General features: G+C 39.5%; 1 protein-coding gene across 10 annotated transcripts in view; it reads right to left on the bottom strand.

Moving 5' to 3' along the window:
• Positions 1-5,291: 5,291 nt before the first annotated feature.
• frmd4a (FERM domain containing 4A) overlaps positions 5,292-23,508 on the bottom strand; it is a 166,181-nt gene continuing 147,964 nt past the window's right edge. For 6 of the 10 annotated variants that reach the window (XM_051869559.1, XM_051869560.1, XM_051869558.1 and 3 more), the window contains exons 13-23: positions 21,594-21,736; positions 21,126-21,267; positions 16,523-16,656; positions 16,205-16,327; positions 15,338-15,569; positions 15,014-15,070; positions 14,249-14,486; positions 14,004-14,159; positions 12,762-13,600; positions 10,316-10,412; positions 5,292-7,969 (exon numbers count right to left, since the gene is read on the bottom strand). In XM_051869559.1, the coding sequence (XP_051725519.1) occupies positions 7,864-7,969; positions 10,316-10,412; positions 12,762-13,600; positions 14,004-14,159; positions 14,249-14,486; positions 15,014-15,070; positions 15,338-15,569; positions 16,205-16,327; positions 16,523-16,656; positions 21,126-21,267; positions 21,594-21,736 (2,267 nt within the window). In that variant the 3' untranslated portion in view covers positions 5,292-7,863. Of the gene's footprint in view, positions 7,970-9,375; positions 9,444-10,315; positions 10,413-12,761; positions 13,601-14,003; positions 14,160-14,248; positions 14,487-15,013; positions 15,071-15,337; positions 15,570-16,204; positions 16,328-16,522; positions 16,657-21,125; positions 21,268-21,593; positions 21,737-23,508 lie in introns of all 10 variants that reach the window. The other 4 variants (XM_051869557.1, XM_051869553.1, XM_051869555.1 and 1 more) reach the window with 3 other exon arrangements.

Raw genomic sequence — 23,508 nt, 5'->3', positions numbered from 1 at the left:
GACAATGGCCACATGGAGCTTGAAAATCCGGAGGCTCGTATCCCTACAGTGTGGGCAGTCTGACCCCCCAAGTGCCACCTCTGCCCTTATCTGAAGGATCACCGGAACACAGCAGGGAATGAGAAGACATTGTCCACTGCAGTGTGAAAATCATGGTAAGTCTTGCTTGATGATAGGCTTCTTGCAGAAGGTTGGCTGAAGGAAAAGAGTGAATGCCTCCTTATATAGTGGGGATAGCTCCCTCATATTCTGCGCGCTTCAATGCCATTGGCTAGTGTTAGTGGCGTAATTTAATAAGGCTTCAGTAGTATTTAGAGGAAGGGTTAGCGTTAGCAAACGCAATGTCGAAGTGAACTGAATCAAAAGGGAACTCTAGTTATCGTAAGGCGCCCCTGTATATATATATATATATATATATATATATATCCCCCTCATATTGGCAGAGCTAGAGCAGATCTCTCTCAGGGCTATGGAGAAAACCAGACTCCAGCTCCCATCACCCCTTGCTGCAGTTTTCATGGTGATGAAAGAGTTGCGATCATAAACACACCAATCCCAAACTCCCAGGACACACAATATACGTCCTTTCACACAGCATTCCAACACGCGCACTGTTCTCACGGCTTGTGGGAGAAACACACACATACACACACTTTCATCACATGAGAGAATAACGGCTTCCAGCTGCTGTGGAAAGCTGTAACAGAATAGCTGCTCTGCTCCAGACCCTGCAGGGCTCATACAGAAACATTACTCTGGAAGAATGGACTTTATTAGCATGGGATAGCGAATGTGTGGCTATTTATGCGTCACATGAAATACCATTGACTACGCGGGAAAATAAAGACAGACGCTGTAAAGTAAAAGCCGTACTTCTGTCTTGTAATGAAAATGGTTGATATATTTGGTTGCTAGTGTCTTCAACAAGATGATAAACAGGTTAACACTTAGTTACTTACATTTTAGACGCAATATTGCTGGTTATTTTGTCTATTTTTGCTCTGCCAACGAAAAGAGGTCCAAATAAAGTCAATGCCAGTTCAACCGTCGCAACACACAATAGTAGCGTTCCTCAATGAATCAGCATTTCGAACAAATCAGTTCAGTTAGTGGATGATTCAAATAACTCGAATCTCATTTGCTGAATTCGGAACTGCATGCTAATATAGAACTCATATTACTTTTTTCCATATCTTTCTATGGCAGAAATAACAGTAGTAGCACGTTGTTCCAGTTTCAGCAATTGTGTCGTTCCTGAAATAACAGTCCACGTAATAATTGACTGAATGGTACTTCCTTTGAATAAGTACTTGGTTAAAAAAAAAAGTTTGTTCCATACAGTATGAATGTGTGTAATTTGAATTCTAGACATACTACATTCGACATGTCGTTGTCATTGTCATGTGACATACCTACATCAGTTGAGTCAAAAAGATGGGTGTGTCTCAATCAGCTCCCTCGCTCGTGAATCAGTATATTGTGTACACGAATTCGGGCACTGGTAAGGACAGTAAAGGACGCTGGTTCACTACACATCGGGACACTTATGACTCTGTTTCCGGCTACGTGACAACGTCCTCTTTGTACAACATCAATACTGGTATTTATGAACAACAGCAGAGCTGGTATCTTTCTGACATTACTTGTAATGTTATTTAAAGTACGTTATGATAAATTCTTTGCTTGTTACATTAACGTGTAACATTTCAGCCGTAAATAAATTATAAATGTTAGCTAAATTATGTTCATTACCTGTCTAGCGATGTATGTTTATGCTGAAATATAATAAAATAATGGTTTGTATTTTTAAAAACATCTATCGCGCATCGTTATGTGTAGTGAGTAGACTCACGTGATTTAAGATTCGCGCTTCAGAACTTCCGTTTAGAGAGCATAGTGAGCATCGATGCTCACTGGTTTTCATGGTGCATTGTGGGAGTTTTTAGGGAGCTTACGTTTCAGTGCCCTGGAAGGATTCTGCGATTAAGACAGCCCTTAAAATGGCTGACTCCCTGACCAGTGCCCTGACTACTGAACTAGGGAGCTGACTGAGACACACCCTATATTTAGAAAGACTGTTCACTCCTATTAGTTATGAACTGGAGAAACTGCAACACGCAATATGGTGGAATTAGAGCCGTTAAATATGGAATACTTCCCGCCTTCTACGTAAAAGAGCCAGTCGTTGATTGATAAAGTCGTTGCGTCACTGCAGCTGCCGTTAGAAGCAAAGCCACTGGAAGGCAAGCCTGCAACCTTTAGCCAATAGCCAAAAAAGCGTAGCAGCTAATGCTAACGCTCCGCCTTTGGCGGTATGCAGAGCCGTTGAAAAACATATATATATTTACATACATTCACATATATATTGAAAAACATATCATATTTAACGGCTCTGGCGGTACGCAGGGAAGGAGACCAGAGGCCGTTTTTTGAATGGATGTCAATGGATGAGAGGCTTCACTATGCTGATTAAACAGCTTTTGTGGGGAAATAGCTAATCATTGAATTAATCAACAGCCTGTTTGCTAGTCTTCATGTTTTACACTAGACAATACTTTCGTTGGGAACTATATGTAGATTTAAGCTTGATAAAAGTGTATTTTTTCAAGAGAAGGCAGACTAGGGCATGTTGCGACTGATGTCACTGCCATTACACGATAGGCTGAGAGGTGCCGCACGTGATTAAGTTAGCCGTTACGCTTTCTCCAATGGTAAGAGATACAGACCCTTTCATCTCCCTATTATATAAAATCTCTGTTAGAAGCTCCGGTTCCCATAGAAACCTGAGACTCACGCTTAAGACTGCACATACGCATTGGCTAGTCTAGGAAATTAAGCTTTTTTTTAATGCTATTTGAGCACAAGTTCATGTCAGATTTTGTTGCTGATTTGAAATGTTAATTGTGAGTTCGCCAAGTAGTTTTTGACATTTCAGGATTCCCTCATTCAAATAGATAGGGCTTGGTCTTGGATGCCCGAAATAGCTGCCCGGAGGCATTGTAAATATGGCCGCCGAGTGACTTTCCTTTAAAGGGACTTTGGTTGAGTCCCTACAGTAAAGTATCCATCAAAAGCACACCTATTGCATACTTTATACTACCACCCCCTTGGACTGATAGCAGTGGTGCTTTCTACAGCCTCTAGTGTTTATTTTGGCATATAGTCAGTTGTGAGCCTGCCAAATTTAAACAGTTCTCCAAAATAACTCCAAATGCCTTGACCCTCCATACTAGGGGTCACGATGATGCCCTATGAAGTCAAGCTTTCATGTTCACTGAACACAACATTCCTCAGTGTTCCTCAGGCCCTTCACACACAGCAGGGGAATGTCATGGATTCAGTGCCAAAAATACTTCATTCAACAAAGCATCCACTGAGCTTCACAGGAAATGGAAGATTTCTATAAACACAGCGTCTCTTGTTGTTCACATTCCAGCTGCAGTAGGCACAATAGACTCAGCTGCCCCAAAACACATATCTCGAGCATCACACTGGGTTGTCAGCACAATAACAGCAGCCAATTCTCCAATGTTTGGTTTTCCAGTGTTGTGTTCCTGTTGCCGGGGGAGACCCCAAGCCATTGTCTAAGGCACAAACATCCTCACACACTTCCCACAAAATCTGTGAGTCATATTATCACAGTATGTAACAAGACTGTAGGGAGTTGATCCGAACCCTAAAAGGCATTACATAACTTAGTGTCCTGTCTGACACAGGAAATGATCACAGGGACTTATGGGAATTCCACTTGCATGTGTACAATCAGAGTCAAAAGAAAGTTGTCATCGTTTACTCACCCTTATGATGTTCCAAACATGATTCTCTATTTTCCATGGAACATAAATGAAGCAATATATTTGGATATAATAGAACAACAGAAGCTCCAAAGGTCCAAAAATGGGCAAAACAACACCAGAGTAGTCCATACCAGTGTCGTTATTAACTAAAACTAAATCATAAATATGTCCATCAGATAAGTAATACTGGAAATTGAAATCTTTGAGGTTCACATTCCGTTCACAAGTAAATAAACATTAAGAACAAAATAATTCATATGCAATTAAAGGCACAATATGCAACTTTTCACCGCTAGAGGTTGCCTATTCAAAACAAAGGCATAGCTTGACGCTGAGATTGAGCGCAGAATGATGGGAAATGTCGTCTTTACCTCAAAGCCAGGGGAAAAGAATGGACTTGGGAAGAAATCATGTTCATGGATGAGATTATTAACATTACTGTAGTATTAAGCAGAGCAGGGCCGAGTGATGAAGGAGCGGAAGGAGGCCGCTGGAGCCAGTGGTAATGAGACGAGCGCGACACATATCTCGAGAGCAGCAGAACTTTTATTATGCCGCAGTCGCTGTTTCTGCTTTTTCCGGTCAAGCGTATGTGGGGTAAAGCAGCGCTGTTTATTATATTAGATACATTTGAGTGTGTTGAAAGTTATAACATTACATGTGCGCTATTAATATAATCAAGAAAACGAGATAAAAACAATCAGACTAAACATGTTGAGCTATATAGAAATGATTAGTTTTCTGTCTATAAAACAGCTGTTCCCTTGTCTAATAAAACATATATTAAAGCGTCTTTGGTGTTTCCATGGTTTCTACACAATAAATTGAGGGTAACGCAAGTATGATGTCATTGATAGGCGACACACAGACATGGTCTGTGTTCTTGATAAAATTGCTTATTTCTGTGGATTTAAACATTCTTGGAAACATCTGGGATAATGCAGTACACAAGTCAACAAAATATATAACACTGTTCTAGTGGTTTTTGGAGATTTTAATCCACATACTTACATATTGTGCCTTTAACAGAACCCAACTGGTAAAACAAAAAAAATCCTTATGATTTCTGTCCAAAATATGTGTAACCTTGAATGCAGGCTCAAGGCAGGACAATTTTCGTTCTCTTTTCCGCCATTAAAATGATCCATGTTTTCCGTGACACGACTTTGGCCTACATTTGCATATTTTTAAGCAGCATTCAGATTTGGCAAATCAAATTTCAGTTTCATGTACTTGGTATTTCAATCACTGGGTATAATTGTCAGCTTCACCTGCGGCTGATCTCATTACAAATGCAGAAACATAATCCACAAAGGTGACATGCGGAAGAATTCCAATTACGCCGGGAGGAAGCGGATCATCACCTTCATCCACCTGGAGGGGCAAGTTGCGTTATGAATAACAATAAATATACATTAACCATGCATATTCACTCTGTTATCGACATATGAGACACAATCTGAATAATAGCAATAAAGTGATTTCACGCTTCAGTTTAGCGAACATTCAGCAATAATTTATTTCAGAATCTCAAGAACCACCACATTTCTCATCTGGAAAATTCAGTATCAGTTGCCAACAACACGGTTTTTGAAAAATGTTACTATACAAATTCTTAATAGAAAAAAGAATAAATTAACTGTGGAATTTGGTTATATTTAACCTGCCCAACAATTCCACTTTATTTTTTCTACAACAACATTTTATTGTGTCCGGTTATATCTGAAAATGAACTCATGAAACATGCTCTATTGTCAAGATGAAGTGGTAAGACAGTTTAGTAACTAAAGTCCTTCATTTTGCACAACTGGTATTAAAACTATTGACAACAGTTAGGAAAAGTCTACAGCTAGGAAACCAAAGCAGCAACTGGTCTTCCTGTAGCACCTGAACGTGTTGTTGCTATTTCCCAGCTTAAAGACCCGAAAATAAAACGAATACTGATTTATAAAAATCATTAAACGATTGGTTTTATGTTGTCTTTTAAAAGAACCCAATTTCCACAGTCCTGCCTATAAATGTTGATAAATGTGTTAGTTTTTTTTTTAATATAAAAAGATTTACGTTTTTGTTATCGAGTACAGGTAGACGAAAGGAGTGAGCTCACATTGGCATAAGAGGGTACGAGGTCTGAACGACCTCTAAATGTAGATGTGGATGAGGTGTTTTACTTTCGATTAGGGCTGTTTTCACACTGGGTTTTAATTTTAACATCAAGATGCATTACACAGTGTGCTGAGCATGCATGAAAAGAATGAACAATCAATCAATTTAGGGCAGATAAAAACGTCTACTTTTAGGCCCGTGAATGAGCGTGAATAAGATGACTTTTAGATTTAGCGTCTGGTGTTTTGGACCCTTTTGAATACACATTTGTAAGGACTGTTTATGTTAACGGCACGTACAAACTATTGAATTTCTGAAGATCTATTGAGTAGTAATGGCAAAGGGTGTGCTTTTAGCTACCTGTTTCTTAAGGTACTTTGCACGTACGATATTTTTCGTATCTTGCAGAGTGTTTAACAATGTCTTTAGCGTTATGGCTTGATGTTTTTCCTCGGTCGGACGATCGAGGCGAGGGGCACACGTGGTGTCGGATCTTTTATGACTGCATGATGAAAGCATGAAACACCCTGTATTGTTTGAGCTTATGGTTTTTTACCAGTGGCTTTTAAAAGTAAGCACCTGCTTTAACCGCGTCACATTCTGGAATGCTGTTCTCAGGTCAGGGCAGAGGTAACGTCATTTTCATTGAAATATTGAGTCGGTGTGCCACGTTGTGTTGTGCTCATCTGACGGTTTTATAAATACGAACGTAATCATAATGTCATAGTGGTGTTATAGTTAAGTAAAATCCTGAATATTAAAAACAGATACATAAAAACAGAAAACCGATAAGGCCAGGAGTGTTTGGAGAAGGTTTTTTTGTGTGTCTCGTCACTTCACTGATGTCACAACACTATACGCGGGGGTTTGTGACGGTTCTGCATGCAGTGTGGGCTTACAACAGGGCATTGTGGGATGTACAGTTCAGACTCAGAGCACCATCGTGGCAAGTTGCCATAATAGCAAAGTACACCTGAGTTGCAGTACTTCACAGATTGGTCGTTCAACGCAGAGGGTCATGCTAATGCCTCTAACCTAATGCTTCAGATTTGTTGTACAGCTATGGCTTCTAAAAAAGTTAGCTAATGTTCTGCAAAAATGGTTGAACTTTCTGGACAAGAACCAATGAACTTGAGAATGACAAACCAACATTACATACAAAGACCACAATGTTTTGAATTTCCATGAAATTATGTAGTTTGGTGGCGCTTGCGGCATCACCATCTTGAGGGATATGATATCGGGGCTCGTTTTCCAATCCGGGATGACCGAAGAATGGCTTCTGCCATTTTAAATGCTCTAATGTTATTCACAAAATATCAAAGTTCACAGACAGAGGCTTATGGTGCACTGCGGTCCAAATGAGAAGGGGCGCTGTAGGATGAAGGAGGGGTTTGTGGTCACATTGTTTTTTGTTTTTTTTAACAGAACTGAGAACATAAAGATCTACAAAGATGGTTGACGACAAAGCAATCCATCGGAATGTTTTTGTGCATGTCATGTGCATGAGAGAGAACGACGCCGGCTCTCTGACATTAGTGCAGAGGGACACACACGACAGCAGGGGACGAATGTCTATTTGAGCATGTGTGTGTGCATGAGTGGGGTTCACTTATAGTACAATGCGCATAAGACGTCTCTCTTATGCACATCACTCCAGCGATGGAATAAACACGGAGGGTTTGTGCATACGGAGGAACCGGCTGCCAGCTAGCTGGGTCAGAGTTCAAAAGTCTGAGGGGGAGGGTCAGACAAGGTCAAGCTCAGTTCATTCAGAGTCTTGTATTCCCATAGTTCATAAGCACTGTACCGCCGGAGAGACAGAGAGACAGAGATGAAAGAGAGGTTGAGGTGGTACTGGCTCCAGCCATAGGTGTGTTCGGATGAGTTGAGGTCCAGGCTGTGGTCAGGCCTGCCTTCTGAACACTCTTTTAAAGAGAGAGGGATGAGGGATGACGGTTTAGACGAGCGTTCCCGGCTTTGCCTTCTCGTGCCCGTACCACTGCACGTCCGCTATCTCAGAGCACAGGGGACTGCTCAGGAAACAACTATCGGTAAACGGTGATCTGAAATGAGAAGTCGAGGAAAGTGTCAGACGTGTCTTGACATCATCTGAATACACTGAACATGCTTTCAACTATCCTTATACATTTTAGCATGTTTTAACATTCTGCAGAATTCCCCAAATTTCCCCCCAAAATTTGCACAGAAAAAGCAAAAACCTGGACAACAATGGGAATGACTGCTTTATGTTTTTTGCACATGGAACCAAGGAAGAAAAATGAGAATCCCAAATATGACAAAGACTTGTTATTAAAAGAGACAAAGAAAAAATAATAAAATGAGATTAATTACATTTCATTTGTAAAACATATTCAATTTCCTGTATTAAATATATCTTAAACATTGCATTTAATATTAGATTTCCTTCTTAATATATTTAATACAATAATTGATTAAAATATAATAAACATATATATATATATATATAAAATATTATTATTTAAAAAAAAAAAAAAACATTTTATTTTTTCCACAAATATAAAGAAACTGAGGCCCCGTTTCCACCTGGTATTAAGATGCATTTTGGTCAATCAGATCACAAGTGGACAATGCTAAATACAGGTGTAAATGGGGTGTAAAACGTTTTGAGCTTGTCCACTTTCGACCACTTCCAGAGGTAGTCGAAAACGCATTGCTTTCGTAGTGAAAACGCTCATGTGGTTGAATGTGTTCGAAGAGCCGCAAAAGACTGCCTACTCTCCGCCTGAACTAACATGTAAACATTATGGGAAGCGCGCACTAGCCAGACGGGATTTAAACTTTGTCAGCTGAAGACCCAAGTTTGATTTGAAGACGAAAAACATACCAAGCAAAGTGTTCTCCCACCATTTCATGATTTCTTCACAGCGTTCGGCATGGTATTGTGGCTATCAGAGCAGAAACGAGAGCTGATGCTCTCTGTATGTTTTTCCGTTGTCTCCGGGCACGTTCATATGTACATTGCCTGAGTTTATTTTGTCCATTAGATCGAAATATCTGAAAAAGCCCATACATTCACCTGCCCATAAACCCTCCCCTTGAAGAAATCATGTCAGAAGTGGTTGAAAGTGGACAAAAGAGACATATTAAATACCAAATGGAAACGGGTATGTGTTTCCCTCGTCCACTTGTGATCCGATCGACCAAAACGCATCTTAATACCAGGTGGAAACAGAGCCTTGTACCTCATATTATACAATTACTCATTTTGTGATACAAAAGTTTGGTCATACTGCCCACACCTTAAGAGTGATTGCCTCCCTAGCAATTTTATAATAAAATACGCTAAAATAAAATTTGTATTTTGAAATCAATTTAGTTACAAGTTACATTCCAACACAAGAAAATGACACAATCAGAGAGGTGGAGGAGTGAAAGAGTGAGATACAGAACATGCAGAGAGATAGAGAGAGATTGAGAGAGAGTGTACCTCTCTACTGGTCAGTGCTTTGGTGAGAGGGAGAACGGTCTTCAGTAGGAGAACTTTCAGTCGTATCACTGCCCCAAGAAAACACATAAACATTCAGGCAGAGGTGGGTTAGTGAGACACAAAGAAAGAGAGAGAGAGAGAGAGAGAGAGAGGTTAGCGTTTGTGGGTAGCCGTGATCAGTTAATGTAGAGTGAGTTGTGTAATTTTGACACTGGGGTAGTAGTTCTGTTACACACTATTAAAGTGAACAACACAGACAAAGCAGTACAGTTAGGTGAACATCTAAACCAAGAGAATATGCTCCATAGCCCAGACTTTGACCAACATCCTCAAATATGTCTGAATTTAGACTGTTCTTTGGAGTAAATAGCTACTGACAAACAAAGTGCAATCTACAGGAATACCAAGCCGATTGTGCAAACTTGGAAAAAACCAAGAACAGCACTATGAAAATATGTAGGACAAATAAACATTCTTGGTCAGAGTTTAGTGCATGGAGAACCATATAAACCTAGTCTAAAAGTATACTCACATCTAGAGTGATGCAAATCACTGACAAATATTGCAGGTGATATATATATATTTTTTTTTTTTTTTTTTTGCACAAAACTATTCTCAATGACTATAAGAAGTAAAACATGTCTTTTGCTTTACTTCGAGTCACTAATTTAGTTTTATTAAATGATTTTGATAGGTCAATCCATCTAAGAAACTACATACAGAGATGCAGCAAAGTATCTAACAAGCCACTGGAATACTAGAGTGTTATATACAGTGTTATTTACATTGACTAGCTACTAATTACATATAAACTACAAATACATAGTACAAATACAAATATATATATTATTCACTTAAAAAAAGAACTAAATAATATATTCTAATAAATACAGTAGAATAAATATACTGTGTGCTTAAATACACTGATTCTATGTCTTACCCGCTCTGCCAATTGAGTATGTGTTGTGGGCTGCAGGGGGGCGTAGCTGCAGGGTCACTACAGGGAGTTCCACTCCTCTGACTGTGTGGAGATGCAGCTGAAACACACACACAGACTCCACTATAAGACACTAATGCATTCTGTTAAGCTACAGTCACATATGCTTATGCACGTGGTGAATGTGTCGGAGATAAAGCTGACTGCTTACTGCCAACACCCTCTTGAGCTGCTGGAAAAGGTTTGGAGTGTTTCTGCCACCCATAGAGAGGCGATAATCCCTATGACACACACCCACACACTGACCAGACCACCCTGACAGCCTCTATACCCACACGGCTCACAGCAATGCACTAAAGTCCACATATAAAATAGGTCTTATTCCAGAAGTCGGTACTTCTGACAACACTACTTTAAGTAAGGTCTGTACATTTCACTTCATTGCGCAAATGCTACTGCAATGATTGAGTGTGTGTGTGTGTATTTAAAAATGAAATTTTAAAAATGTGACGCTTTGAGTGCTGTTGAGTGGATTCATAAACACCTCTGATTGGCCACTGTGTTCACGCGCTCATCAGATATGTCTGTGATTGGCTACAATGATCAACGCTTCAAAAATATTGTAAATGCGGACCGGTCCGCTGATAGACGGCTGCTTTCAAATGCTCCCATTTCAAAACGCTTTCAAATTCAAACACTTCCGTGTGCTTTCAAACGCTCCTGTGCATTCATTGTAGCCAATCAGAGACATATATGTTGGACTTGTGAACACAATGGCCAATCAGAGGTGTTTACGAATCCGCTCAACAGTGCTTTTCAGTAACGACTTGGTATTGAAGTCGGTACTTTTGACAACACTAACTTAAAAGACACGTGAATGAAATGTGAATATAAATGAGGTTGTGAGGGTGAAAATTACAGTCTGTGTGATTTTTTACCATTGGGTTCCTGGGTGTTGATCATTAAAGGTGCAATAGGTGATTCTCTTCAGAAATTCTTTTTGTTATACTGGTTGAAAGTCTCCTCATATCCTGAAAGCAATCACTATGTTAAAAGGTCTAAATGTATTTTTATAAATGTATATCATCTGTGGAAGGCGTAGGACCATAAAATGTTCATCCAATCCAGTCCGATTAAAATAATACGATGCCCTACCTGCCTGTCAACGTCTGTTTTTACATACCCTCGCACACCCTGTTCGCACAGACATTATATGTCATCAGTGTGTTTCATGCTATGCAGAGTTTATAAAAGACCTCAGTCACAGAGCACCGCAAACAAACAGCAGCCACCTTTTACAGTTCCTCCAAAACAATGAGCTTATGCTGCGTTCACGCCAGAACTACCGTAATTCAGAAATGGTAACCCGTGACGTTCTAACCGGAGCTGTCACGTCCTCAGACTCGGAATTATGCTTTCCATATCAACAGTATCAACACCGAAATGAATCTGCAGCAGTCAGGTACAATCTCTTCAAGTTGTTTACATTCATTATTATTGTAATGTTATGTGCTTTGAGACATGAGGTAGTTTTAGGTCGCTTTGTCGAGAGCAGTGTGTATGCGTTCATGTTTTTTTTTTTTTTTTTACCAGGACCTTGGTTCTTAGTTTTGTTCCTGTACTTGTGCATGGAATGACAATAAGAATCCTTGAATGTGTTTTGGAGGAGGCGTGGCTTTGGAGACACTCTGAAGGAAGGGTGGGATCTTATGATTTGAAAGCTAGCTCGCTATTGCTAACCTCTCCGAAAATGTCCTATTGCACCTTTAAGTGAACAAAGATACTTTATATAAAAGAAAACACCATAAAACATAGGTTTTTAATGAATGAATTCATTTGATAATGAATTTTCATTTCCCAGGGCTCCAGAAATAAATAAATAAACAAATAAAAGTATGAGCTTCTTGATCTAAAAATAAAAAAAGTTTGGATTCAAATAACTTTTTCTAGTCGTCAAATTAGAGTTGTTCGATACAATGGCTAATCTATAGCCCTAAACTGATTTGAGTGTCTCAAACATCAGAAATCGCTCAAATGAAATCAGACATAACCAAAAAATCATGACACACTCTGAGTGAGTCTGATTCAAACCGATAACTCTATTGTGTCTTCAACACTGATAAAAGAATCTGTTTGACAAATTCTGCTAATCAGACATCATAGATAGCATGCAGTTCTTTGTTGCAAAGAACAAGAAAACTCTATAGACAGAGTTGTAACTGTGATTATAACTTAGTTAACTAAGAAAATGTTCTTATTCTGTGTTGCATAGAATTGTTGCTACATATATATATATATATATATATATTTATTTTTATTTTGTTCTTTAAAAAATTAATTTTAGCCACAATCTGGATCCACGTTTGTGTCTAATTCATGACGTTTACTCTGATTGAGGTCTAGCAGGTATCCATATATTTTTTGCATAGTTCATATTTGACCTGCTCACCTGGTGACCCCTTCACTAGCGTCCCTATTCGTCCTCCACGGCCGTCTGAAGAGTTGGAGCTGGTGTGCGTGACGCGGCTGTGCTCCTTTAGCGATCCAGATGAGCGCTGGTACCAGCACCGCAGCTCCTCTGACACCGCTGCCCGCCCCCCTCCTCCTCCTCCTCCTCCTTCCCTGCCCAGAGACGGAGTCCTCACAATCTGTGAGCGGGAGGGTGTCAACCTCCCGCTGCCGCCACCCGCTTCCCCATCCTCCCCGGAGCCCCACCCCTCCTTATAAAGCCCCCCAGCTGTGTAAGAGTTGGAGGTCTTGAACTGTGCCTTGACGCTGTAGTGCCCCTCCTGGTCATTTTCCAGGCTGCGGACGACCACGGCATTGGGGCTGCTGCCCTCTGTGTACAGCGGGTACTCTTTGATACGGTACTGCGAGGATGGCTGGCTCTGGCTGTGGAGATACACACCCTGGTGGCTCCCGCACACTCCTCCGTGTGTGCTTCCGTTACGGGCCGCTAGATTGGGCATGCTGCCGGAACTGGATGCACCCAGGTGTCCGGCAGACTTGTGGCGCTGTCGCTGCCGCTGACGGGCTTTGGATGGCGAGTCCTCGGCCAGCGTACAGTAGTTGGGGTTAGAGGTGGTCGAGGGATAATAATGTTCTGAGCTGGAGTGGCTGGTGCAAGATGAGCAGTCGTCGGGGACAACAGAGCCATTGCTTCCTGTCCTCTGTGGTCCTGACAGAAAGAGGTCAGGGCTAAGTCCTGCCTCTGTGTCTGCCTCCAAGGACAGCAGCTTCCCCTGAGACTCCAAACTGGAACTCCGGCCACGGAAGGGCTGAGTTAGACTGAGAAAGAATAGAAAACTGAGTTTTAGTGGATTGTTTGAAATTTTTAAATATTTTTAAAATAATAATTAAAAAAAATATTTAAATTAAACAAATCATTTTTTAATTGTTAACATCAACATGAAACAATTTGCAATTTTCTTGCATAATGTGTTGAATTAGTCTATTGAATATTGAACAGGGGGTGGATTCTATCAATTAGAATTGATTTGATGTTGAAAAGTATACGTTTTGTATTCAATTTTAAAAAAAAAAATGATTTGAAATATGAATGAGTCCTATAAAATAAGAATGAATTTATTTCGCATAAAATATAATTATGTAAATATGTTGAATTAGAATAAAACAATAGGTAATGTTCTCATGTTGACAGCAGAGGACACTGGAGAGTGTGTGGCAGCACCTGGCTGAGTGGACGTAGCTCCGTGTTCTCAGGTCAGGGGTGGAGGGCATGCTGGACTGGCTGTTCCAGTGAGGAAGGGAGCGCACCGGGCTGTTCTGGAGAGAGTTGCTCCCTCCTGCCTCACAGCTGCCTGTGCTGGGGAACCGCCTGTGACTACTGCAGAAAGAGAATAGAATAAACATGATTTATTCATTTAAATGTGCACTATTCATACCAAGCACAACACACATCGGTTTGGTCTGTACCTGGAGTGCGAGGATCGTTTCTTCACCCGCTCGTAGGGTTCGTCTAATGAGCTTTCGCTCCACATGCGGGGTTTGATCGGGGACTTGTCGTAGTCACTGCGCTGGTAGTGCAGGTGTCTCAGTCCATCCAGGGACTGGGGGGGAGGCGGCCGGCTGTGGGAGGGGGGTCGGGGAGGGAGACCTTTGTGTGGGGAGGCAGCTGGAGAGAACGTGGGGGTTCCTGCCACCTGGGGGTCATCTGGAGCATAGAGTGAGATGAACTGAGATAAATATATGACTGAATGTTAAGATGGCGAGTGTATATGTGTTTCTGTGTACATTTGTGGAGAAAATTGCTAATTGTTAGAAATTAAGAAAATTAAAAATAAAATTTAAATTAAATTTTAAAAAATAACTAAAATTACAAAATGGCTTGATGTGTATTATCTGATTGGATGAGCCATATTCTTGTAAGTTGTTGTAAAAAAATATCAATTGAATTCTATTCTAAATATGAATGAGCCAAATTAATGAATATTAATGAGGCAAATGTCTATTTTGTATCCGTAAACTATATTACTTGTAAAAAAAAATAAGTGTCAAAAGTGGTAAAACCGTGGTTAACCTGGCTTCATTCTTGTTTGCAACACCCAATCTTAAACTATAGATAAAATCAAACCCTGCCCTAAATTTTGCTTGTTAAATATTCTATAAATATTAAATAAATATTAATAAATAAATAATAAATAAAATTGTTATGCGTGTATAAAAGTGTACAAAACTCACCATCATCCAGCACCAGTGCGTCAGATAAGGAGCTGTCCTCTGAGCCGATATTTGCTTCTGCCAAACAGACAAAGACAATTACAAAGCGAAAACTCCCACACACCAACATGCCGAACAAATTGCTGCAACCTGAGCGTGAACATTAGTGAATTTTCGCAGCAGAGGTCACACACAGACACATACGTTCACACTGTTTTATAGGTCTATGGGGAGGTGCGATTACTCTTGCTCTCAGCATGAAAGACTTTACAGAGGAAACACTTAATGAACTGACAGGAGCTCAGAGAAAACGTCTTTACAAACACAACAAACGTAATTCCTCACCCTCTATGATGAGAGAGGCACGTTGTGTGGGTTTCTTCCCGGAGCGAACGCGGTACTCGTTGATGCCGTTCTCGATGTCTTGCAGCTTCTTCAGAGCATTCAGATACGATGTCTTCCTCTGTTTCTTCAGCTTCTTGCTGTTGATGTGAGGATCCGATGCTAACCGCCGTGCTGCCTCCGTTATCTGAGACTGGATGGCAAATTCTCTTTCCAAACGCTCTAATTCCTCTTCCTAAAAAAAAAAATACAGATGTAAACACACAGAATGAGTAAATTAAGCAAAAAACATGTATTTATTCACTTTGTGAAACTGCCAACACACACTCCGTCAGAATAACAAGACAGCTACAGGCGCCAAGTTGTCTAGTTCTCACACGCACATTGAGACAGCTAAGATATTGTGACCTCTTATCAATGCCTTCGATTAATCACCCAAAATCAACAATCATCAGTCATGTACAGAGACACATACACTATCAAGCGAAGATGACATTGTGACCTCTTATATAATTCATATAACTTCAGCTTTCTTCTTTCACACACACATTCACATAGCTAAGCTCTTTTTTTGGGGGGTTTTGTAATCCTGCTCCTTTGGCTGACAATCAACACATACACTGCACTATCGCCACTTCCTCTGATCATGCCAGACTGGAGCTATTTATAAACCCCTGCACACACACATGAGCATCTGAGTCTGAGTTTGGCTTAAAGTGCAGTTTATGATGAAACAATTGTGCAGCATTCGCTGTGGTCAGGAGGTAAAGGGCTTGAACGATACTAACTAAATTAGACTATAAACAGGATGCCCACTCAGCCAGGTTGTGACTGTGGTCAAAGGGTCGGATGAGGTTGGATGTCACTGACCTCTCCTTTGGGCAGGATCTTCTGCTCATCCAATTTGAAGGCTGTGCCGATTTTGCGTCTGACGGTGGGCGGCTCCTCACCGGGGTCCAGAGGGTACTCTTTTGGAAGTTTTCCTGTTAGCTCCTGAAACAAAACACACCATGTTACATTCCTGATTCAGCTGTTTGTATAAATGTTTATTCATACAGGTGAAATGCACATAAAATGTTTTTCAAAAATTGCAAAAAAATGCTGCCTATGTAGATTGCAGACAGCAAGTTAACTCAAGTTTTTAAACAGAGCCATTATGCTGAAGTGAAAGTTTGTTTCGGTCCTTACCGCTTCTCTGATGCAGATGCTCTTGAGTTCCTCTATTCTCTGTCTGAGTGTCTCCTCCAGTGCTTCCTGTCTGGCCCTCAAAGCCGCCAACATGTCCTTCTTAGCGGTCTGGGAGCTGTCCGACTCTTGAGAGCCTACAAACACACACACCCACACAGGGTTAGATCAAATCTATGGTTGACATCAGTCACATTTTACCAAATACGTATGTGTGCGTGTAACCTAAAGGTCAAAGATCAGAAATATTTAAAGGTCAAACAAGCATCAGCAGCTCCAGACTTCAGCTTAAACAATCAGACTGACCTTCTCGCTTAGTGAGAGGGTGTGTACTTCACCGCTTTCAACGCTCTGAAAGCGGCAAATGTGTGTGTGTTTCCGGACAGAACTGAACAAAGGGTCCTAATTGGGGCAACATTGTTTAGCAGAAAATCCATGTAGATCAGAGCATAGAGCAAAGCTTTGTGTGTGCATGCATCAAGGTCTGAGATGTTTACAAGGAAGTCAGTGGAATTTTTTGGAAAGATTGGCAAGAATTACATAACAACAATGCGTTAATATGACCAGACAATGCTAAAGACATTAAATCAGTGTTTGTTTAGCCTGTGGGAGAACTGGCTGTTTGTGACACTGTGAACGAATGTGTTTTCACACACTGAAACTATGTAGCATTATGGGCAGTTTCCTACATCTCTGCAGAGGAATATAATGTGTCTGGTGTGTTTACAAGGGGATAACGAGTGTGTGTGTGTGTGTGTGTGTGTGTGTGTGTGTGCGTGCTTGTTTTTGTGATTTATGAGGACACAAATTTGTATAATGACATGGGTATTACACTGGTATTATGACGTAAACATGAAATATGAGGACATTTCATGAGTCCTCATATTTAAAATAGCTTTAAAAATATACTAAACAATGTTTTATTAAAAATGTAAAAATGCAGAATGTTTTCTGCAATGGGTAGGTTTAGGAGTAGGGGTAGTGTAGGGGGATAGAATGTACAGTTTGTACAGTATAAAAACCATTACGTCTATGGAATGTCCTCACTAAGATAGCAAAACAAACCTGTGTGTGTGTGTGTGTGTGGACAGGCAGCTGTCTGGGAATCGGGGAAGGGTCAGCAGTAATAGAGAGAGAATATGACCAGGGTCACTGGCTGTGTAGCTAGTGTCCAGTCAAGCCTACTATGTGTGTGTGTCTGTGTCTTTGGTCTAGGGCTGTACAAAAGCCCTGAAACCTAAGTTTGTCCTGTCACTGTAAATCAGACAATATGGCAATCTTCCATATTGTAACATACACTACAGTTGGTCAAAAGTGTTAATATAGACATTTATACTGTTACAAAAGATTTCTCTTTCAAATAAATGCTGTTTTTGAACTTTCTATTCATCAAAGGGTCCTTAAAAAATGTGTGTCAGTTTCCACTAAAATATTAAGCAGCATTTTCAACATTAATAATAATAATAAGAAATGTTTCTTGAGCAGCATATTAGAATGATTTCTGAAGGATCATGACACTGAAGACTGGAGTAATGGCTGCTGAAAATTCAGCTTTGCCATTACAGAAATAAATTATATTTTGAAATATATTAAAATAGAAACCAGTTATTTTAAATTGTGATAATATTTCACAATATTACTTTTGAACCGTAGTGTATTTCACAGTAGTATACAATTATTCGGAGTAGTGTATTTCAGACTAGTATATAAAAAATTTTTTTCTTGTCCTCAATAAGACCAGTGACATATATAAAATAAAGTAAATATGATCCATTTTAATGTCATATCGACTATAAGCTCCAAAACCAGCCGTTAGGTGAGCACTTCTAATGGCATATTTAAACAGCTGTCTTCCCAGAATCACTATGAACATACGAGTGAAGCAGAGCGGGAATTCTTGTCTCCTAGTTCCTGTACGTATATGAGACAGGAGAATTTAGCTGCAAAGAGCTTTTCCACTCCACCAAGTCTGGATCTGCTGAGAAGCTAAATAAACCATTTTTGCTTCCCATTGGAAAACGTCCAGCACAAAGATGTGAAAAGAAAGACGTTAAGAGAAAATCAGTAATGGGTGGGGTTCATGGGAACTCCAGAGGGGCAGAACTTTCCTGTAGTGAACCTATGAAGCAAATCTACAGCAAAGAAAGGCATCACGCTGCACGAAACACAAAACACAGCATAATTCTGTCACTGGAACAGAGGGACATTGTTTTGGAGAGTGTCTATGTGAAATCTTTCTACCCTTTAAGACACTACATATAAAGAGAAGGGGGTCTCCTGTAACAACTGAGGACTTTACAGAGCAATGACACACACATGCACATTTAACTGTAGTGTATTTATAACATATATAAAGTAAATATGATCCAGTGTATTTAAACACTATTCAACAGTATTCAGCTTGAATTTGCAATAATCAGCATATTAGAATGATTTCTGAAAAATCATGTGACACTGAAGACTGGAGTAATGCATAACAACTTTTTGTTTTCTGCTTATATAATCAAAACAGCATGGGTAGAAACAAATAATATTAACCAACAACAAGATAACAGCCTAACTTTTCACAATACAGCTAACACCAGTGGTGGAAATACTGCCCTCCATTATTTCCCACTGAATAGTCTTTTTAAAGTGAATGTGAAATCAAAATGGATCTTGTTTACTTAATGCCTTATTGTGCACAATTCATGCATGTTTTTCCAAAGAAGGAAAAAATAGGCAAAATGTATAAACTTACTCTGCCTCTAAAACAACTTTCTATGTGAGCTAACATAACTGAGTATGAACTCTTCCCCTCCATCTCACCCGACTCCATCATGGATTCTCCAATCAATTCCAATTGGATAAAATCAAATGCTACTCTACATTTATTTTCTCTCTGAATTTTCTTTTTCTCTTTGACCCTCCACTAATCTCTCATGTGCGGCCAATGATTAAGAGGCTGAAGAAACACAGCCCAGATGAAAGGGGAGATCATATGACTGACACCATTTCTGCTATGAGCACGTTTAATTCATGATACCTGACACCACGGCAAGAGTCCAAAACCAGCATCAAGACCAAGACGAGCTTTTCTCACTCTCACCCCATAGAAAATTTACACACATGCCCACACCCCTAAACTCCCAGTGTATGACATCATCACCACCATGAGATCATAAACACTGGATTCACACATGTAATAGGACAGAGTGTATGAAGTGCAAGTGCACATTACAAAAGTTTTTAAGTTTCTTTACAACAGGCCATCACGCACACACATGGCTGTCTGCGGTACACACACTTGACTCCTGGAGCCATTAGATCATTGCTAACTCGACACTGACACTCTAGTTGGAATGATAAATTTCAAACTACAAACAACACTTTATATTAGAGCTACACGATTCTGGATAAATTGAGAATCACAATTGTTTTGTTTAAAATAGAGATAACGATTCTCCCATGATTCTGAATAGATAACTAAACAAAACATGTAACTTACTAGAGGTTCTGACAAAATTTTAATTGCTGCAGTCTATTTAAATAAAACATTTAATTAATCTGAATTAATTATCGATTAAAAGTCACTTTGAATGAATGATTAAATGACTCACTCAATTACTTCAATTAAATTAGCATTTTTGAATGAATCTCTTGAATGAATGATTCAAGGGCAAATACATTTTTTTAAGAGTCACTTACTGGTGTAACAATGTTATTGATATAATCTTTATTTGAAGCATCAAGTTACTTTCAAAAGGTGATTTGGATCACTACCATACACATCAGTGTTTATATCTGAACTATAATGATACTGTGTGGTTGAAAAGACTGTTTGTGAAGCTGGTACATACCTATACATGACAACAACTCTCTGTTCAGTCATGCAGCTCTACTTTATACGTGTGTGAGAACGTAATTTTTGGGACCATAGCTATAGTTGAGGAAGAAAATGATCTTATAATGGCACCTGATTTACTACTATTTGTGTGACAAAAAAATGAGAAACTGTGAGACTTTAAACAGTCTTGTGACATAACTGATTCTGTTTGTCACCTTTGGCTTACTAGAGGTTTAAAAGACACTTCATATTCAGTATTCATCGGATAAGAACAAAACTTGAACTGAACTGAGCTGGATGATGACACTGTAGCCTTCTGTAGAGCTGCTTTATAGCTGAATCAAATTTTAAATTTGACACTATTGAACTGATCTGAATCACTGAACTGACTCAAGCTAAATAATGACACTATTGTCTTCTGTAGAGCTGCTTATAGCGGAATTAAACTAGTTCCATAATTGATGAACTTTACAGTTATTGAACTGAGCCAACACTAGTTCTTCAGCTGAATAATGACATTATTGTCTTCTGTAGAGCTGCTTATTGCGGAAATGAACTAGTTTCATAATTGATGAACTTTACAGGTATTGAACTGAACTTAACTAACACTGGTTCTTCAGATGAATATTGACACTATTGTCTTTTTAGAGCTGCTTTACAGCAGAACTGAATTCTGTTTGCATCACTGATTCTGTTATTTTCCTGTTTTGAAACAATCTGTATAGTATAAAGCACTATACAAATAAAGGTGACTTGACTTGCGTATGTATGCGTTCTAACCTGAGGACAGTAGGCTCCCGCTGCTCCCACTGATGATTTTGCCTTTGCTGCCCATGTTGGCCAGTTTGGAGGTCTTGAGGGTTCCTGTTTCTGTCAGGTCTATGGCTATCTCATTCAGACTGCGCGCTGCGTGGATCTTACTCTGAGAGACAGAGACAGAGAGAGTGAATGTGCTTGCCAGCTGTATCGAGTGTGTCAGAATTTTCCAGGAGACGAACATTCCGCAGCTTTTAAAAGTGTAACAGAATCCTTGAGCAAGATCAGAGACAGTATGTGTGTATGTGTGTGAAAGATAGAAAGTTCATGCAGCCCTGATGATTGCAGAGAGTTGGTAGCCTAGACGGTGAGATGGTTAGATGTAGACCTCAGAAACACACAGGAAGGTGGTTGTAGTTAGAAAGAGGTTAACAAACAAACAAACACACACACACGTTTGGAGACAGATCCGAAAACATAAAACACACTCACTTTACTCTGTTTGCGGTCCAGGTAGAACTGGTGTTGGCTGATGGCCATGGCCCAGATGGATTTGATGAGGGTGGGACAGGCGTACCAGGTGTGCACGGCGATGCCACTGTGACCAAATGTCCTCCGCGTTACCGACGCCCTGCAGTTGGAGCGAACACAAACCGACTTTATATTCACTGAATTTTATGACATTGTCAGTGCAGAAACAGTTGTAAAATGTTTATTATTGTCCAAACACATTTAATACACTGTTATGTATTAACAGATGCACAACATCTTTGTGTTTGTCTTTTCAATAAATACACTGTCATAAAAGGTTACTACCTCTAAATTATGAACTACACTCAAAGCCACAGTAAAAGCAGGCAAAAAACACTGTTGAGCATCTTATGCTGCTTGGTTAGTAAAACTAATACTAAGACAAAGCTTATTTAACCTAAAATTTATTTGATAAAAAATACAGTTAAAATGTTAATATTGTGGAACAATACTACAATTTAAAATAGCTGTTTTCAATTTTGAAATATTTATTCCTATGATGGCAAAAACATTTCTTATTATCAATGTTGAAAACAGTTGTGCTGCTTAATATTTTTGTGGAAACCGTTTTTCAGGATTCTTTTATGAAAGCTCTGAATAAAAGTTTTATATTAATTTATATTAAAGACAAAACATTTGAATGCCTTAAATACAACTAGAGAGATATATATATAAACATAAAAACCCAAAAAACCATTTAAACTATATTGTCCGCTTTATATTTATTAGCCACCTGTATAATATATTTTTATGTGGGAGATATGAAATCTAAACTGGTGTTAGCACATAGTTCTCCTGACAGTCCTGCAATGTATCGGCTTAACATACCACACACAGTGCAGACCACATACACACACACCATTTACACTGTGGTCAAACCCAGCGCACGTGTGTGTCCTGTGATGGGCTTTATAAAAACCTCCAGGCCTCTCCACTAGAACAAAGATAAACAGCAGACCCTCATGTTCTGACTCTTCTCAAAACGATATCAGTGTATGTGTGTGTGTGTGTTGCAATGACTCTAACTGAATGACAGTGAACCTAACAAGAATGAAAATACATTATAGTCCCTCATGCTGCAAAATAAACAGATTGTTTCATCTTCCTAAACTGTTTTGCTCTCTTTCATGTCTTATTTCCCCAGCCTCCAGCATTTCTGTGAACTCCCTCTGTGTTCTCATCGTTTTTGGGCTGTCGTGGTGGTTGTTTGAACAGCGTGAATGAGGCGGTTTATCTGTCAGCATCTGAGGCAGCGTGTGCTGCTGCTTTTGGCAGCGTCTGCTCTCTTAAAAGACTAACCAGCTCTTAGCATGCACTGATGATGTCATGAGGGCCTGATTAAAGCCTAAACACATCTTAATATCGATGGAGAGTCAGAATAAACTGAAGATCTGAAACAACCCCAGTTTTGACAGAAAGAGAGAATAGCAGAGAATCAGAATAAACTCAAACCGCATCTCAATCTGGAGAGACAGACAGAAAGAGTAGGGTATGTTTTTGTTCATTTGTTCCGGTTGTATTTCAACCCTCTTCTCCACAGGACACAGGAAGTAAGAGATTTCAATCCAATAACAAATAGCTTAGCTCAGTGAACGCTTGTGGATGGAAGCCAACCAGATGTAACTATGAACATTTACCTCACAATGTTTCGCTTCAGGAACAAGAGGACAGAAAATTAGTTTACCTGACATATTTTAAAATAAACAACAAAAAACTGACATGTAAATGCTTTATGAAGATGTTCCTCAATACAATAATCAACCCTATTTTACTCTTGATGCTGTAGAATATCCTATGTTTGAAACATATGTTTGTACATCATGTCAATACTTCTAAGTATTTCAAATTATTCCCACACTGGAACTGAAAGGACAAA

The sequence above is a fragment of the Ctenopharyngodon idella genome, chromosome 18 (genome assembly GCF_019924925.1).
Source record: "Ctenopharyngodon idella isolate HZGC_01 chromosome 18, HZGC01, whole genome shotgun sequence".
Classification (NCBI taxonomy): domain Eukaryota; kingdom Metazoa; phylum Chordata; class Actinopteri; order Cypriniformes; family Xenocyprididae; genus Ctenopharyngodon; species Ctenopharyngodon idella.
The sequence above is the reverse complement of the archived record's forward strand: the minus strand, read 5'-3'. Positions and strand labels throughout refer to the sequence as shown.